The following is a 20,444-nucleotide window of genomic DNA, read 5'->3' on the forward strand; positions in this document are numbered from 1 at the left end:
CAATTAGCTAAAATAAGATTCTCTCTTCCAAGTCCATTCTCTCTAGATACTCCCCCAGACTAGATGAATTCATGTCCTGGAATCCAGTAAGACCAAAAAGAAAGATATACTAAAACATATGAAAATGATCAATTAGGGAGAGGAAAATTGTTCTGAACTTCTTTACTAACTCAGTTAGTGAGAGTAAGAACTTTAATAAAACAGTCAAATATTTATGTATCTCGTATAGAGTTCAAGGGTTAATCACAGGTAGAGGAGTCCTTGATTTCTGAGAACTTTGACCGAAGGAAATGAAACAAGTAAGAACACACACTTTTTAGATAATCGATTCATCAGGACATGAGGTGGCATTTTTTTCCAAATAATAATGCTGAAAAATCGACCCTCCTAACAAAACCAGTTGACTCTCAAAGAGTAAATAATTAATTCGAAATTTTAGATATTATTCATCAAAGACAATGCTAATGAAGAATATATCAACTTTGTAGGTGTTTGTTTTGTTGTTTTTATTTTTAGCTAGACATAAAAACACGCATACAGACAATTGCCATTTACATAATAGATAAAGTGACAATGTGATTGGCTAATGAACAGAGGGATTAGTCAGTGAAAAATACACTATAGTTGAGAAGTTTCTCTTATTAAAAGAAAATGTTGAGCTGGATATGATATGTAATCAATGAAGTTCCTTGTATTTTTGTTTGCAAATAATATAAATTGATAATTTTTGTAAATAATTGGTTAATCAGAATCAAATATCGATTTGGCAGATCTATTGTAATTTACAATTGACAGAAAATCTTACAAGGTAACTTTATACATTGGAAGATATTGGTTTTCTTTATGGTAAATCGATATTTTTCAGTTATTTAATGCTGAAGCACAATACCCATTCCAAATACGTTCTTACTTTAACTATATCGGAAAAAATTCTAGGCTCATACCTTTCCCCAGGAGTATTAGTGTGTAAAGAAGAATATCTTAATAGATATTGTCACAGTTCAAAATCGACTTTGCAATTTATTGGAGGATGAGCTCTTCTGTCCTTGACAGTCGAGTATTTTTTATATTTCCCAACACACTGCCTATTACTATCTAAAGCAAATGATTAAAGACTCATTTTATAAAAGACTAATCTTGGTGTCCGGCGTTGTCCGGGTGTTTAGACATGTGTGTTGAACAAAAACAACTAAAAAAACAAAAAAACAAAACAAGTGGTAGTAGGTAGGCAGGCTTGTACCCGTACCGCGAAGAAGGAAAAGACCGTGGAAAAAAAAATGTGACGTCTTTGCCATTGCGTCCATCACCAAACCGGAAGTGGCGAAGGTTTAAATTAACACTAGTCAATCGAAAAGAGGCGATGACTTTCGAAAATATCGACAAAAAAAAGCGACCCCTCCTTGTAGAAAAGTGTCCAGTTGAGGGTGAGGGAATTAATCTTTTTAGCCAATTTTTCGATATTTGTCATCCAAAGGGTCGGCCTTCAAAACGATATCGCTCTCGTAAAAATCTGTCGCCTCTGTCGAAAGTTTTAGGCAGACATACAAACATACATACATTTAAACAGACAGGTAAGATTTATATAATAGATTAGACTCTAGAAGTTTCCCCGGCTTAAACAACATCTCACTATTGAAAAATAAAAAGAGGAGTGTCCTGATTTGTGGCAAAAAGAATATTGAATGGAGTTAGTCAAAATAGTGATAAAACGGTATTTTCCATATGAGGTTAAATTAAGTGAAGAAAGGAAAAAATTCATTAGAAGTCATAAGTTAGAGATATATTTCAGGATATGACGTCATAGACAAAAAGTCTGACATGAGATGTGGCGAAGAAGAACAATCTTCTTCTTTGATCTGTGAACCAACTGTGTTTGAACGTTTTATTTGTTTTATTTTTATTTTTATTATACACATTTACCTCACCTCTCTGAAGATCAGGTGAAAAGAAGCCTAAATAATATGTAAAATAATAATCCATCGAAGAGTATGATGCTGTTGAGTGAAAATGTTATGTTTTTTATATCATTAAAGATACAAGGAGAGAGGAAGACAGAAACTTTGATAGCTACATCACTAAAACCACGTTTACAACTAGACATCACTATACAATGAGCCAATTATTTCAATATCAGACAGACGAACAGCCGTTTCTGTCATTTAAGAGAATAATGCTGGCAAGTAGTTCAAAAGAGGTTCAGGAAGAACTCTTCACACAATGGCACAAGTTACTTATTTGCAGCTTTTTTTTTTTTTTTTAATGATGGATCCGGGTCATTTAATGACGGGTCCAGTAATTTTGGAAAAAAGTTTTTATGCTTCAAGTTGTCTACATCTATGTACGACATAATCACGTTGACATACTGGTCCCCGTTAGTTCACCAAAATTATGCAACGTTGAGCCTGGTCAATACTAAAATGGTAACCATTTGGGAATTCCAGGTGCTGTATGTGCTCTCTGCTTATCTCAGCATTGTTTCCAGTCGTCTAGCACTTCTCCTTGCCACTGGACTCAAGCAGTGGCAATTCAGGAGAGGTGTGGTTGGTGATTGGTTGACCCTTGCCTCACAATTACACGTGTAGCTACCCTTAAAGTGGGGTATTAATTGCCTCTTGAGACTGAACGGAGGCACCGCAATGTTCATATCTTGAAAAATATTTTTATGGTGTTTGGTTTGGTTGTTTTGTTTTAACGCATATCAATCCTTTTTGGGTTGTTTAACGTTGAATTCGATAATTTTGCTTCAAGTTTATATTTTCAAATAATGATGTTTAGTTCAGTTGTTTTGTAGAGAGAAAAAAAGTGTTTTTGGCTTGGCAGAACATGATTGAGTTTTGCAAAGGGAAAGAAAAAATAAAAACATCAATGCTTGGCGCATTTTAGGCCAGGAAGTCGTATCTTCAGTTTGATCTGGTAACTCCAGATATTGTCAATGTGAAGGCAGCGCACAAGTTTGAGGAATGGAAATTTCTCTAGCGATCGAGTAATTCCATAAGAGAGTATTTGGTCATGCAATAAAGTAGTCTAAAGGGTAAATTTTCAGATTAGGTCCACCTCCAAAATTTTCTTTTAAATGACGACTTTTATTGGTTTTCGGCCATGCTGAATACGAAAATCGCATTGAAATTTTGAAGAAATAATTAGTTATCGAGATATACAAAGTTATATTATGCATTGTATTATTTGGCGGCCATCTTTGTTACGCGCGTAGATTTGTTTATGAAGCGCACGCGCGTAAAAACGATGGCTGCCAAAGAATACAATGCATATTACAACTTTTTATATCTCGATAACTACTTATTTCTTCAAAATTTCAATGCGATTTTCGTATTCAGCATAATAGAAAACTTATAGAAGTCGTCATTTAAAAGAAAATTGCGGAGGTGGACCTAATCTAAAAAAAAATGCTGTCTAAAGTAATGAATAAATTAAATGGATAACATACATATAGCATATTCAAGATCGTCAAACATATTCTAAACAAAAATGGTTTGCATGGATAGCAGCGATGGGACGATTGCAATTGTTTTCCCAGATTCCAATACAATTACTGATTTTGTTCCAAATTCCCAATTTTTTTTTTCTTTTAACTCCCGTTCACCCCTAACAAGGCATATCGCCACTTGGATGTAAGGGGCTACTATTTGGGACCAGGCTTAGGAAAGATTAACAAGATGGTGGTTTATGTTACATTTAAACTTCTGCATATCTGTGCAGTCAGGGAAGCAGGTAACAGGAAGGGAATTCCAAAGTTTAACAGTTTGGGGGAAGAAACTATTTCTACTCTAATAAAGCTCAAACTGTTTCTACTCTAATAAAGCTTTCTCGCATTTAGGAACCTCAACATTGAAGGGGTGAGATTTTGTTGCTAAGTGGGTTTGTCCGGGATATGTACGTCGAGGGGACAGAAGTGCAATGAGTTCATTAGAGCACATTCGAGTAAAATATTTGTAAAACAGACACAGATGTAACATTGCGGCGATGGGATAAGAGTTGAAGATTAGTTGACACAATGGGACCGATTAGATTGGAAACTCTTTTTCGACCCTATCCAAGAAGGAGAGACTAGTAGATGCACCAGCCCAGATGTAGCAACAATATTCCATGCATGGGCGAATGGTGGCCTTGTAAAGGTACAGGATACTCTCAGGTGTGAGTAGTCTTTTAAAATCTCTAAATATTTAGTTTTAGAGTTTTTATTTTTTTTTTTTAGTAAAATTAATTTTCATAAAAACCCATATAATATATGCATACGTTTTCACAAACGTAAAACTATACTTGGGAGGTTATATAGAGATTTTAGTTTTAATTTTATTGGTAGTTTAAAATCAATAAATATTTACTGTTTTTCCAGCAATAGAAAATTAAGTTTTTAAACACAAACAACAACAAAATAAATACAAGAATCGGTTTTTGCCATCAAAAAATAAGGCACAAATTTTTCCGATTCTGGTGCCCCCCAAAATTCCAATTCTTATTCTCAATTAATCGTCTCAACACTAGAAGATAGTAATTTTCCAAACTCCTTTTAGTGAAGGGTGTGCACAGAAGTACAGACGCTACAAACATTTTCTCACCCTATTTCGTCTGCCCCCCCCCACCCGGAAGCAAATGGATGATAATAGAATTGTAGTAAGCAAGAGTGAACTAGTTAAAAGAGTGCATTCCTAGACACGGCTTTAGCTTTATCAAATAATTATAACCCTTGCCCTGCACGTCCTCAGTTGTTTGGGTGGGTAGCGTCTGCAATTGGCTCATTACCCTCTTTTTTTGTGTGTCTGTGGGAGGGGTTCTGGGAAAATAGAAAAAATAGTTTGAGTCGCTGAAAAGTTCTGCATATTGTTTTCAAACAAATGGAATGGCTCTGATGGCGGCGTTTAGTGTTTTAAGTTCTAGACAGAAATAAGGACAAGGGTAAGGGTTGGTTCCCTTGTCTAGTAGGGAATGATACCACCACCACAACCAATAATAATATAAATAAAATCTGACCCCACCTTCACACACACACACAAAGAAATGCAGTGGTACCATCATCGGTTAGTATCACAGAAAATGGTCATGAAGAATCAAGAAGGATGGAAAGACATTGTAGAGAGAGCAGCATCCAGACCACTACTGGAAGGGCGCGAAAAATATTGGAATTCTGAGGAGAATGACTGTCACCCAATTTCAGAAACAAACAAAAAAAAAAAAAGGTAGTTATCAGCAAGAATCTAATGGTAAACGGCTGCTCTGAAAAGGCCAAGTTATTTTCAAGAGTGAAAAAAGTGGAAATACTGAAAATTTAAAAGATTTGTCATCTGAACAGACTCCAGAGATTACCACCCATTTTGTGAGTAAACGATAATTGGTAAATACTCATTCGATAAGTCATAGTGAATAATAAATACATCATAAAATATTGTAGCACTAATCTTGGTTGGTACCACAAAATATGGTCATGTATGGCCGAGGAGGAACGAAAGGGTGAAAAAAGAGAACATCATTTAGAACTCAACTGGAAAGATGTGGTGGGTATTGGAATCTTGCGGGAGTTTTAATGCCACTCAAATTTCAGAGAAATTCAAAAGTTCTATCAATGAGAAATCAATGATAAACGGCTGTTGCGATAATGCAAATGTGATCTGCAATGTTTATTGGAAAAGATGCAAGTTTTAAGACTAGTCGTTAACATTCTACTACTTCCAAAAGTATCTCATTTCTGATGCAAGGGAAATTATAAAAACCAATAACGAAGGGAAATTATAAAAACCAATAATGAAGGGAAATTATAAAAACCAATAATGAAGGGAAATTATAAAAACCAATAATCAATGGAAATTAAAATTACGAAAGAAAATGAAAAAAACGAATGAAAATAAGGTGCGACATTTGAAATATTTAGTTGATTGATTTGGAAAGTAAAGTAATCTCTTCAGCTGGCAATTAAGATTATCGGACGTTTTTTAATATTTAATTCTTGATTTCGTTTTAACGTCTCCCCTTCCCTCATTGCTCGTCTTAAATTAGCCATTTTTATCATTTTTTTTTTTAAACAGATTCTTTGTCATTTTCTCCTTTCATACAGCTCCCTCCCTTTTTAATATTATTCTTTTTCCCGACTCACTGTCACTTCAGTTGTCTTTCCTCTTCCTTTTACCTTCACTTTCCAAATCCCTCTTCTCTGAACTCTTTTCAGTCTCCCACTTCTCCCCAAACTCATTCCATCCGTTTGTTTCTTCCACCTTCTCCTCTAACTCCTACCACTATTTTCTCTTTATACCATCCCTCTCTCTTTGTCAACTTCTTCCATTCTTTACCTTTTTTCTCCCGTCTCCTCTACCCCCCCCCCCAATCCCTATTTTCTCTTTGTCCAATTCTGTCAACATTATAATTTCCTTTTTTGTTCTCTAAAAGGTTTTTGGGTTCTTATTTAGAATTCAACCTAATACAGAAAATACAGCCAAATTTTTATGTAGTACGTGCCCGCCATGAAACGAAGATGTCATATTCCAAAGATCACGTAAATTGATCAAGTAGTGTTATTTTTAACCAAGAAAATCAAAGTTTGAGTAAGCGAAAACGGACTGTCCGACGTCCTTATCTTGAAAAAAAAAATATTAAAGGTTGAAGTCCACAATGATTAAAACTTGTGAGATCAGCCTTATAATGCTACCGATTTTATATTAATCATTTTAAATCGTTTTAAAATGATTTTCGTTATAAAAATAAAAAAAATAATTGATCAATTTACGTGATTTTTGGAATATAAAGATCGTTTATTTATTTTTAAAATTAGATTGGATTCTAAAAAGAACCGTTTTTACTTTCCTCCTCGATATCTCCATCCTTGCTTCCATTTTTCATCCCCTCACATCCTTCCTTTTCCTAAACTTTTTCTTTTCTTTTCCTTCTCCCACTTCACGTTCACAGTACTTATACAGAACACGGACCGAGCTATTTTTTAGATAGGATTTTCAAGATGAATTCACTTTTTTGTAGTATCGTTTGATTATTAATAGAACTAAGACAACAGCATATTCTTTTCCTTGTTTTGATTCTCAGGACAAAATCCATTGATATATGTTTTTTATGTAGAGTGATGTGGTTCTCGGCTGATTAATTGTGTTTGTGTCGGATATATACTCGAGAGTCAAAACAATGAAAAGAATATGCTGTTATCATAGCCCACTTTATTAAATTGTTAGGTAAAAGTATAGAATAGTTAAGAATCATCCCAGCCTCCCTATATTAAGAATGGATTTCTAAATAATGAGGTTATTATTTCAGAACGGGCCGTATTCTGCATAAGTACCACGTTTAGTTGTCACCCACAAATTCCAATATTACCTTTCCATTTAAACCATTATAAATGTGTGAGAGAACGAGAGAGAGAGAGAGAGAGAGAGAGAGAGAGAGAGAGAGACAGACAGACAGACAGACAGACAGACAGACAGACAGACCCAGTAAAGTGATCAATTATAAAGGAAATATCAATATAAGAACGTGATATTTATTTATATTTGTATTCCAGAAGATCAGAACAACATCGATACCATCGATTTCAAGATCCGACACGAAGGGGACCAGTCTCTGTTCGTCGACACCTATGTGGACCACCATTTTATTTTTTGTTTGGGATTTGAAACAGAAGGTACCGATGTTGTTCTAATGCTCTGTAACACACGCACATATATACCTGTATGTATATGTGCGTATGGTCGTCACATCTGCTGCCAACAACACACCAATTTAAAAAATAAAACTAATATTCTTACATCCAACCATTCTGCGCGCTAAGCGATAAAAATGCAATTTCAAACTTAAATGTAACATGTCTACCGATGGACAGAGCAACTTAGAAAAGTACTTAAACGCGTCTAATAAAATCAAATTAAAAATGTTGGAAAAGACTCGCAAGGTAGGAGGAGACGGCGAACATCGTATGTCGTTCCGGTGCCGTCACGTGCGGAAAGGGATGAAGGGGTGGGCGAGACCCACATTCTTAAGCAATCGATCAGTCAGTCATGATTACAGGCCGAGCACATTCCGAACCTCCATTCTGTAATCCGTCACCTACTTTTAATGAACGCAGAAGCAGAGTGAACCACGACGATTCCGTCGGTCTGTCTAAAAAAAAAAAAAAAAAAAAAAAAAAAAAAAAAACCACGCCAACAACCAAAAAGGAGGAATAAAAGAATGCGACGGCTCATTGGAAAAAGACGTCGAGTGTTGTTGGCTGGTTTTGTCGTTAACTTAAACTAAATGGCTCTATAGGTATTTTCAGTTTACATGTACAGAAGTGAAGTGCTAAAGGTCGATAAGTAAATCATTTTCTTCAAAAGAAAAGAAAAGGGGCACTTTATAATAAAACTAGCAGGGCTACCCGGCGTTGCCCAAGGCAAAAGTGTAGCATATTTCTAGAAAAACTTCAATCAATTCGTCTCTGTCTTCCTCTTTCCTACTCTCGGGGTTTCTTCCTCCGTCTTATCTGCTCAACCCGTTCCTCTCTCTCAATCTGTTTTTATAGATTCCACGAGGAAAGAGTCGGCATAAGGGAATTAACATCCTTGATAAAAAATCAGTTACTTCCCTTTAGTTAGTACATAATCTGGCAAGAAATCGCCCCCCCCTCATTAACGAAATATGCGCCAGTTTATAGTCAAATAATAAATAAAGTTGTCTAACTTTTAGATATTGTACATCAGGGGCAATGCTGATCAAGAAAAACAACAACATTGTGGTCATTTGTTTTGTAGTTTTTTATTGCTAGCCGGCCATACAAACAACTAACCCTTGTACAATAGATTAGCTGAGTACCTGGCGTAATCTAGGTTTCGGAGGAGCAAGGGTTTCATCACATCTAACAATATAGCAACAACGAATGAAAGAAACGTGGAGTTGTGCCAGTTCTGTACCTTTGAAAAATAGATTAAATCTGGCTCATTACACTCCCTAAAACTACTAATCAACGTTTCAAATTTCATAGAAATCCCACCAAGAAAGGGAGGGTGTCTTCATAATTAAACTAAATATAGCCTAAATGGCGTTGTTTTACAATTCGTCATTGTTCTGAGGGAGGCAACTCTCTTTTACTAAGAGATTCGTTCATTTTTTTCATCTCATAATTTAAGACGCTAATAATGCTATCAGTAAATTTTCACGAGCGGTTTACAAAAACATACGTTTTTCGTTCTTCCTTTTTTGGGAGGGGGTATTCAATTATAGAACTTGTTTAGTTTTTAACAGGTGCTTCTGCAGATAATTAACCGTTTTCCGTAAGTAACGTGCTGACATTAAATGAGCAGAAGCACAGTTTAATATATCACAAAAATGCTGTTTACATTAGTGGGGGGGGGTGCTGTGGCCCTTCACCCTCCTCATCAATATTACAATTACCGTACTTCTGTTCGGTTAATGTAGGCGGCCATTTTTATCCATTATAATTATCCATACATAAACCAAGAAAACATTCAAGCATTCGTTCACTTCATGACCGTTCAAAATTTACGAGTCCCTATTAATCGAGCTCTTCACGAAATTTATTATCAGAACAGATACTACACTTTAATTTCTGGTTTTAGTTGGATTTTAAAAAGCAAACGTTAAATATGATGGTTCATTTGTGCCCATAAACCAGAGGAAAAAATATATTTTAGAACGCGTCCCCCTAACGCAATAAAGAACCAAATCATGGTTTGCTCGTTGGAATTCCCACGAGTAGGTATCTAGGCCTTTTAAAACAGAAGCTCCCAATCGTGCACTTTTAAGGCATCGATACAAGAATGAATGACAGCCGCAGTGCACAAGCACTTATCGACATGCCATAAAAACATGAGAGAGGGGGGTTGGCGGGAAGAGAGGAAGGAGGACAAGTGTTGAAAGGCGTCGGCAGCACAAGAGATCATCGTCCAGAATTGGCATCTTCCCTCCAACCATCACAACCACCAGAATTCTTTGAATCGTGACCGACAAAAGGAAGCGTGTCGCGACAGCGCATACCTAATGTACAATTTTAAAGTCTTCTTGGATTTATGAACCAAAAATTTCGCCTTAAAGGAGAAGCATCACAATAGGCATTATTAATTATATAGAAGCCAAGGGTCGTTCATACCACATTTATTACTAATCTAATACTTTTGAAGACAATGCACAGTTTTAGGTAGAAATAGCAGCAATACTTATGTTATTACACTTAACATTCAAAGAGTTCTTAGTGCAATTATGTCCAATAGTTTTGAAACCTGTAAGTGTTTATTAGTAGAAATAATACTATTATTCGAATCACTGTTCTCGTTGTGAGTGTTATTCACACAACGTTTCGGCGGATGTAACCTCCAATCTTCTTCAAGTGTATCTTGTCCAACTGAAATTTTTCTGTCGAACTCTGGAATCTGCATGGAATTTCGAACGGAAACCTTTATTTCATCCACAGGAGGCCGCTCTCGTTCTGTCGGGTAAAATTTACAATTCTTTGTATCGTTTGCACTGAGGATTGAACCTTCAACCTCCAGAAGAATGTTATTTACAACTGAATTTTTATTTAATACTTTATCCATTGCGATCTTCCTATGGCACGCTTGTTACCTTAAAAGTGTTTCATGGCAAATCTGGTAAAATTTTGAATAATAGTTCTTGTTAAGTACTTATAATTACGAGTAGTAGTATTAGTAGTAATAATAGTAGTTATTAGTAGTAATAGTAGTAGAATTCTCCCCCCCCCCAATCATCACCTACCTGTCGTCTTGAGTACGTTTCTTGTAAAATTTTGTGCAATTCTCAGTTATAAGACCGAGTGTTAAGTTTATTTTTGTTTAGTATTTTCTTTACTAATGAGTCCAGACGTATCAAGTCAACAAGCCGGTTGAAGTAAAAGTGTAAAAGATTGTCTAGCTAAAACCACTATCAATAATTCCCTCCACTATCTGTGCCCAAGCCTAAACGTGGAGTCCATGAACAAAGATTATTTCCTAGAACTGCCCGCCATGGAACTTTGTACTGCTAGCCTACTGACTACATCATGGTCATCTTTAAGTCCAATGCAAACAAATTCTTGCTGAGACCTCTCTTTATACCAAATTTCCACTACTAACGAATCCTACGCTATTGTCTCAATAACTACTGTACACTCATTAACCCTTACCCTTGAGTGGCCTACGGGCCTTGATAAGTGGGTGTTTCCTTTGTAAAAACAAAAAGAGATGGATAGATCGATAATTCTATGATATTATTAGTAGAATGGAAATAATGGATGGAATGAATACAATTTGATGACTTATGAGAGCAGTTTATGACAAGTATTTGTTGACATTTAATTCGAAGATGACTTTGTTGTATCCTTCAAGGATGAAATCGTGTCGCAACATGTTCTGCAAATGGGAAATTTGAAATAAAAAAGTTAAAAATTCTGCCTAATGGTAGTCAAATAGGAGAATAAAGAAAAGTTCTTTGCAGTTGTGTTAGCGAGACAAGTTCTTGCTATAAAAGTTTTACAAGGAGGAACCAGAGATTGAAGCTCAGTCGAGCATCTTCCATGGCAATAATGATAGTATAGAAAGACTAGCAGGGTCGCTTATGCGAGAAAGGGCAGTAGAGAAGAAATCATCACCCACTATTGTGAAGACAATTTTGAATTCTGTCGAGGTCGCCGCAAAACCAGGTGTGGAATGAATATAATTTGTTGCATTTTATTTATTTATTATTATTTTTTTTTTCATAAACCGTAAATTTAAATTTCGTGGCAGCATAACAGATTTTGGCACTTCTGCGTATTACCTTTCTTTAGCTTTCGTTTTTGGAAGAGTTTGATTCGAGGCAAGGGGAGACCATCGCGAAATTTACGGCACATTTGTGAAAGTTTTCGGAAAATCAAAACAAATACATTAATGCAGTAACACAGCAGAAAGTATTAATTGCCGAAACATTTATTGAATTAATTTTTTAACGAACACTTTAAGGAAAAACAGTTTTTGTAATCGATTAAAATTTCCAACTAAATTACATTTTCCAAATAAATTAAAATGTATAAATAATTTTAAAACGTCACCAGTAGAAAAATGTGATTTCTTTCTTTTTGTGTGTGTGTGGGGGGGAGTATCAAACAATTTTTATAGTAATATAAAATTTCAAAATAAATTTAAACGAACACTTATTTGTTAGATGATAAGGGCTGTCCCCTGTTCATGTAAGTATAAAAATAGAGAGATTAGTTAAAATGAAAATAAGAGAAAGCAGAAATCGAACCCTGGACATAAGTTTTAAAGAACAATAGGTTTAAATGGAATGTCCAGTAAATTGTTAATTCGGATGAAATAAATAATAAATAAACTATTCAATTGTTAAAAGAATGTGGATAATAAAATATGGGTTAAATAAATTAGATATTTAGGTTGAATTCTTTTGTGGAAACAACACAAGAAAAAATAGGTTATTGGGAAATCAATGTCGGAAACGTGCAAAGTCGCGCATGTTGAAACACGTGAATTTTGCTCACGTGGCCGGGATGCATGGATTTCTCAATATAGGAAGTGAGAGTTAGTTGGTCGGAGAGACGGTCAGTGAGAAAACTCAGAGACAGGCAGACGTCTGAAGCGAGACGTCACTTCAGAAACTAAAATGTGAAACTTTGAATTCTTGATGAGGAAACCACGACCGGTCGTGAGGAAATAAATTCATGTGTTTTGTGATAAAGCTCATCTTTGTGTTTGTGATTTCTACAAAAAGGTAAATTGTATTGTTATTATATGTCTGTGTTATAAAATGTCATTACATACACGTCTCGACATCTCATATCCACAATGTGAATCTACATCATATCTACACTAAGACTGTCTGAACACTATCTCATCATTCTAAGAGCTTTTTTCATATCTACACGTCTAAGTAATGAACATTTAAAATATAGGAATAGTTATAAACGAACAATCTCTCTTACAACAACATCTCTCTCTCTAAGATACAACATCATATGTAATAAGACAAGAACTCTCACTAAGACTCATATCTTTACTAATAAGAACTCACGTAACATACGCGCACAAGTGGTGTCGTCTAATACTACTAATAATAACTATATAACAACTCCCAATTTGGTGCCGTAAATGACCAGACCACCCAGCAAGGGTGGGTTTAAAGAAAAAAGAAACCGAACCTGGGGTCGATACCACGAAAAAAAAAAATTAAAAACACAACGTTTTAAAAGGGTCCAACATAATTTAAAAAAAAATAAATTAAATAAATACCACAGAAAAAGAAAAAAAATTACACGATCACAGAAGTGCGAAGAAAAAAAAGAAAAAAAATTGAACACACACGCACACAGAGAACAAAAGATACAAGAAATATTAAAAAGAAAAAGAAAAGGCCGATATGCCGTAAAAAGAAATTCGTAGTAATGAAAAAAAAATAGTAAACAAGCCACCATGCGTAATTCATTGATAAATGAATTGGTCTGTTAAAAAAAACACACACACATATACACGCAAATGCAGAGATTGTGTAACCCATTATTGTTTTGAAATTTGTAGAAGTGTCATTAGAAAATATGTGTCAATATGAAATCGTTTGGACGAATTGTTGAATTTAATCTGTCAATCAAAACAGGAATTTTTCAAAGGTCGCATGTACTCTCTGAAACAGCGTGTAAATTGTTTGGAAATGCATTTCGTGTTCATAGTTGAACTGTTCGGCTTTTGTGTGTTCATTTATGTTGTTTTTGAAAAAAAAAAGGGGACAATTGTTTTGGACAGACTGTTGAATTGTTGTTTGTTACAGATGATTTTTTTTCTTTTTTTTTGTTGAAAAAAAAAGTTATAACTGTTGCAAAATGTTTAAATGTATTAAGGTATTTTTTTGAAAATGTTTTATGATGTTGAACAAATATTGTAAATTGTCTTATGTAACTAAATGTTATGATTTTCACAGCAAGAATTCAAAGTTATCCGTAAATATACATTAGATTAAAATGATCTAGTAGAAAATAAGTTAAGACGTATGGTTGGCTTACAGATTCAGTTAGAATTTTAGAAGGGGGACAAGAATTAAAATTACGTAAACGGGTATTTGGAGAGTTTTTATATGTGATAAGCCGTAAGAAAGATGTTTTCTTTTACCATTTGGTTTTGTTGTTTGTTTTTTTAGAGATCCTAAAAATTTTTCTCCAAGAAAAGTGACTTGGTAGGGATTGATAAGCACAAGAAGTGCTCCTATACGAAAAATTTGGGAACCTGGTTAATTAAGTGCTTAAAATAAGCTGGTTGCACGTAACGACTCCAAGCAAAGTAGTAAGTAAGTCTTGGCTTAATTAATAAACAGGCGTTGGAAAGAATACGAAAATTCTTAAGGGGACCAGTAAACCGATGAGAGGTAGTCCCGAGGCAATCACATATAGCTTAATGAAGTAAGAGAAAGGCAAAAATATGCCGTAGATTACGTAAGAAAGATATAACCTTGTATTTTTTTTTAGAGAAGCATGAATGTGGGATATATCTGCTGGATCTTGGAAGCCCTGGTGAGAGAAAAGAAAAATCACAACAAAAAAATCGGGCAATTAGATAGAATTTAGGCGCAATTAAGTTGTTGGGCGCAGGAAAGGTGTTAGTTAGTTAGGGGTGGTATTTCTAAATCCTCGTCGAAGTTTCAAGAATCCAAGCAAGGAAATCCGAGTGAATCCGTATGAGAGAAAAAAGGTATATCTTAAACTTCTGAAGCCAACCACAAAGATTTAAGTATATGAGCTTTGGTATGTCCCGTGTAAGATAGTTATAGAATAAAAAACAAAGCCATACTTGATAAGACTAACCATGCGGAAAGAGAGATCAGAACACTTTTGAGACGAAGGAAGTCGTCCATTTCGAGAAAGGTGAAAACCTCTAGTCTGCGGCATATGGGTGGCTGGAAAATAGCTGATGTGAATCATAGGTAAATACCCTACACCCAAAAAGTAAATGCCACAAAGATCAGAAAGGTTCTGATCTTATAAAAAAATAAATAATTGCGAAGTCGGCCGTGAAGGGCTGACTGAAAGATTTTTTTTTGTGTGTTTTTTTAGCCTGATCTTTCTAGCCGTGTGGTTGTGTAGATGTAAAAATAAAAAATGTACTAAAGTGAAAAATGCATACATTTTTTTGTGAAATATGGAAGGGAGGGATGTTACATGATAAGGGCTGTCCCCTGTTCATGTAAGTATAAAAATAGAGAGATTAGTTAAAATGAAAATAAGAGAAAGCAGAAATCGAACCCTGGACATAAGTTTTAAAGAACAATAGGTTTAAATGGAATGTCCAGTAAATTGTTAATTCGGATGAAATAAATAATAAATAAACTATTCAATTGTTAAAAGAATGTGGATAATAAAATATGGGTTAAATAAATTAGATATTTAGGTTGAATTCCTTTGTGGAAACAACACAAGAAAAATAGGTTATTGGGAAATCAACATATTTACAAGGGATTACGTCCATTTCGTGATCGTCTCCACTTGTTCCGAATCGAATTCTTCAAAAATGAAAAGAAAAGAAAGATAAAACACAGAAGTGCGAGACTTATCAAATTAATATTGCCATGTAGAATTTGGAGGTTTTCGACAATACGAGTTTAGGATTCCGACATAAACATTTATCATTACTTTTACTGAGTTTAAAAGATGAAAAAACGAAAGAATCTTCCCCCTCCTCTTAAAAATGTCAGAATAATTTCCTTAGGCTTTTGTGCGCTATAGCCGATCCTTCCACACTCCAGCTTCTATATATTAACACTCCTCACCGTTTACAAACCAATCTTTTTAAAGAATGGGAAATTTGATAACAATCGCAGTTGTGGAAAAACGCGAGAAACAAATCTGGTTAGGCATTAAAAGTAGTTTTATGTAGTTTTCATTAAGTATTACTAAATGAAGAATCGTTTCCGTTAAAAGTCAAGTTAGTATTATGCATCTAAAATTGAGTAAAATATTTTTCACTAACTTCCGTTAATAGATTAACATTCCATCGGGTAAAATTTGGTTACCATTTTGTTTTGCTTATTAACATAATGTTGACACTTTTCAATCATTTTTTTCTTCAATTTTAGACGCATAATACTAACTGGGTGTTTAATGAAAATGATTCGTCATTCAGTAATATATAAACACAACATACTACTTTTCATGCCTAAACAGATTTTTTTCTCGTATTTTCCATGATCGCGATCATTAATTACCAGAAAATATTATCTGTTAGTGAACAAATAACAGCCATCGGTCAAAATGGACTGGCGCCATCGACAGACATTTCGCCTTTTTTTTTTTACTTTGATCTTCAGCAGATAATTTTAGTGAAATTTGTACAGCGACCAAAAAAACAATAATAGAAAAGTGGACTTTAGGATATTTTGTGCAATGGACGATTTTGAGGAAAAAAATTACATGTAATATCTAACAAAAATATCTTATCAGATTTTCAAAGTCAGACCTAAACTTCATTTAAGCTGACACATTTTTTCTAATGATATTTTCATTAGTTATTGTTTTACTGTTATAAGCAGTATAATAGATTCAGTTTATAAAAAAAAAAATAGTTCGGCTCAGACGACTATAATACAACACATTTTTCAATAGCCATCTAAAAATCAAACTCAGGAAATCAAATTTTACATTTCCTCATATAATAGTTGTTTATATTACATTTAATAGTTTGGAGTTCAAAAGGGGGGGTGTCCAAGCCAACAGAGTCAAAGTTATTGTTGAAATGGCTTTTCCCTGATCACTACAGTATGTTGCTGGTTCCGTGTTGTTCTAAAAGATCCACCCTCCAAGGTGTTACCTTCTCATTTTGAAGAGAGATTAATTTGTTGCTAATCGTCAGAGACGCTGCTAAAGAACGCCAACAAGGCCACCTAGTATCTTTTGCAGGCCAGAGTGCTCTCCCTTTAAGACGCTGATTCTTTAATCCCACTTTCTGATCCATCCTTGTGTCACATCTCGCTGTGAGAAGGAAATAAATAAAACAGGTAATAGCTTTAAAATGTAAAAAGGAATAAAATGAATAAATAAATAAATAAATAAATAAATAAAATAGCTTGACTGCATCCCGGGAAACGTTAAATGTTTATTTTTTTTTTTATTTAATTAAGAAAATTTACAATCGTGGCGTCGACAATAGTATCCAACAATGCTTTACACAAACATTGACTGCCACCCTTACAGTACTTTATTTGTTTTTATTTACAAACAGCTTCACATTACGCTAAAGCAGTAGCAAACGATATTATTGCCAAGAGTGCTCAACCTGAAAATATGGGGAGGGATCTTTGTACAGACACCTGCAGAGAGACTGTTGCGCTATATCACAGATTTTCAGTGTTGTCAGAATCAACAACCATCTTCGAATCATGTATCTATACATCTGTTTTATATATTAGTCAAGGGTGTGAGTGTTCCATATAGAAACGTTGATTAATTTGAATAAAATAAAATACGAATCAAGTGCGTTTGAAAGCCAAATCACAACTTAATATTAGGAAAATAAATATTTTACTTGTTTGAAATTTATAACATAAATATATTTCATACTGAGGATGGAGTTTAGCTCCGAGATATATTTATGTTATAAATTTCAAACAAGTAAAATATTTGTTTATTTGCCTAATGTTACGTTGTGATTGGCTTTTAAGCGCACTAGATGGGTAATTTAATATATATATATATATATATATATATATATATATATATATTATATATATATTAGAGAGACTTACTTACTGGCAGGTTTTAAGAACTGCATTTCATACGTCTTACGTTCACTTCTAACTCATTCCTGCAAACCGATTTTAAGAACATCCCAGCACCCTATTTCATTGTGTAAATTTCTATAGTTTCCGACGCTCACAACGTCCTTTTTTAACTTTTGATGTATTGATAGTTTACTTCCAATCTTTGTTCGTTCAGGAGGATGATAACACCAGAATATAGCAATATTACAAAAGACTAGTATAGATACCCTGCGTTGCTCATATAGTAATACCACTGATTAAAAAAAAAAAAATTCCAAATGTTGACTTTATCTTTAAAATACAAGTTAGAAATATGAAATCCTGAACCATTTTTAGACAATTTTATGGGGTAATTAGAATGAAAGCCATATAGATGTAACAATATTTAATGTAATGTTACGCAAAATCAGATTAGCGAGGAACTCATGGTAACGTAGTGAACACGAAGTCGCTTTTCGGAAGTGATAGAAAATAGTGATATGTGGCAAGACTGGAAGGACTAGGGACGCTCTATTTGAGTGTTAAGATGAGGTAGATTTGTTTTCGAATGACTTCCAACACCCTCCCCTAAAAGGTGTGCTTAGGGAAGACTCTAAGAGCAATTTAAAAGAAAAAAAATGAAACTAAGAAACAGTAAAACCAAAAAGCTGATGTATTGTTATATCCTTGCTGCCAACACTGCCGTATTATGTAGACTATTACACATTGCTAACTACCGTGAATATAGACGTTATGCCACATCTGATGCTACAAACAACACTAGACGTCACATCAAGGTTACACAACGCCCGCCGATAATATTTATATACCTTGAAAATTCTTCGCCTGTGTTCCAGATGACTTTTTGGAGCCATGATCTCCTGAAGTTAAAGAGCAATGGTACGTAGTCACTATTTTAGATACGTTCACGCATCTTTAGCTGAAGATCGGTCAGTCATGCTTCAGTTTAAAAAAAAAAAAAAAAAAAAAAAAAAAACGTTTCATTGTTTAGAACAACCAGACCTTATAGAGATGTAAGAATCCGTCTAAAATAAATGGAAAAATGTTAAAAAAATTTAGTACTTACAGTAGCCGGTCTCCATGCTGGCAGCTGGCATGATGGGTTATTTCTGAAAGAGAGAAAGAAAAAATACTTTTACAAAATTATAAGACTACGTGTCCCTGGCTCGATAACTCACCGATCCAACGTTGCGTGCCATGGATTTTTCATTCATCTCATCTTCTTATGACCGTATTGTCAGTTTCTCACACTGACGATCGTCGAGGTGAGCGCACAGACTGACAAGTGTAAAAAATAAACATGGAAAAAATAAAACACAGACGCAGACACTATGTGAATATTCGTTGCATTCTGGGTGCGTGTGCGACACAATCGACCATCTAAATGCCACATCTATATCTCTCCAAATGCTTTATATTCTGTAAGTTTATAAGTCTACGCCTCTCGTTAAGGTGTTAAGTAAACTCTTCTCTGTATAATCTTCATTTGCGTATTTCTGAAAAATGATTCTATAAGTTTTCAGATTTAACTTTTTCGATAACTAATAAATATGTGTTTAAAATATACAGTCTTGATTGTCGGTAAGAGTTTATGCTAATTGTCTGGGAACTCCAGGGTTTCTCCGAAACACATGTCTCTTGGAGACAGTATAAAAGCATAAATGCATCTTGAAATATATCTTAAATGAATTTAAACATTGTGAATATATATATATATATATATATATATGTGTGCGTGTGTGTGAATATTGGCAGCAAGTCATAATTCAAGCACATCTGATTGAACATGACAGAGTTATTCTTTTTTTCAAATTTTTCTGGATATCTTTTCCATTCGCCCAGCGGGCTTTTTTTATTATTTCACCTGGCATGTTGTATAAAATGGCGCCCAAAAGTTGTTGTTCAGTCATATTCTTCTCAAGCACCTCAAAGGAAAAGAAAAAGAAAGCGATAACTACAACAATTGCTCTTGATGATAATCCGATAGAAAGCGCTGGAGAAGAATATGGCTGAACAGCAACTTTTGAGCGCCATTTTATACAACATACCAGCTGAAATAAGAAAGATCGCTCGACGAATAGAAAAAATATCCAGAAAAATCGGAAAAAAAGAATAACTGCCGTGTTCAATCAGACGTGCTTGAATATATATATATATATATATATATATATATATATATATATATATATATATATATATGCTTGAGTGATCGCATAATAACATCTGTACATCGTTGCTTGTACAATACAAGTACTACTCTAGCGTCTCCATTATAATCCGGCGACATGCCAAGGCAAGATAAACGGTAATCATTTTGATTGCAAGTTTTACAGAGTTTCATTCTCCTAGTTGTCATCAACTTGGCTGAGGAGCTCTATCTATTTCGGTTTTGAAATTAAAGTGATCTTTCTACTAGACAGTTATCAACGATTAACGAGCATGAAGAAAACTGTTTTAAGACGCCAATACCCCGTCCTCCCCCTTATTTGATATGTTCTGAATATTTTTTGCCACAAGAAAGCGAGGTATGTGTTTAGTTACGAGGGGCGTGCAATAAGTAATGCCCCTGACCCACTTCCCATAGAAGTAGAGCAACAAAACTTGGCACAGTTATTAGTCTTTCTCTACATAGGAACCACCTAGAGTTATGCATTTCTCCCATCGTTTGATGCAGCTCTGGAGACCGTTTTTGTAGAACACCCAATGTTGGTCCTCCA

General features: G+C 34.5%; 1 protein-coding gene across 4 annotated transcripts in view; it reads right to left on the reverse strand.

Annotated features, from left to right (window-relative positions):
• The window catches only part of LOC145248075 (protein PALS2-like), a 203,812-nt gene that overhangs the window by 119,860 nt on the left and 63,508 nt on the right, over positions 1-20,444 (reverse strand). For all 4 annotated transcript variants that reach the window (XR_013863323.1, XR_013863322.1, XM_080109855.1 and 1 more), the window contains exon 2: positions 18,794-18,836. Coding sequence is in view for 1 of the 4 variants with exons in the window: in XM_080109854.1 (XP_079965980.1) it covers positions 18,794-18,824 (31 nt within the window). In the remaining 3 variants the exon portion in view is untranslated. The remainder of the gene's footprint in view (positions 1-18,793; positions 18,837-20,444) is intronic.

The sequence above is a fragment of the Euprymna scolopes genome, chromosome 26 (genome assembly GCF_053919585.1).
Source record: "Euprymna scolopes isolate OS-2025 chromosome 26, ASM5391958v1, whole genome shotgun sequence".
Taxonomy (NCBI): domain Eukaryota; kingdom Metazoa; phylum Mollusca; class Cephalopoda; order Sepiida; family Sepiolidae; genus Euprymna; species Euprymna scolopes.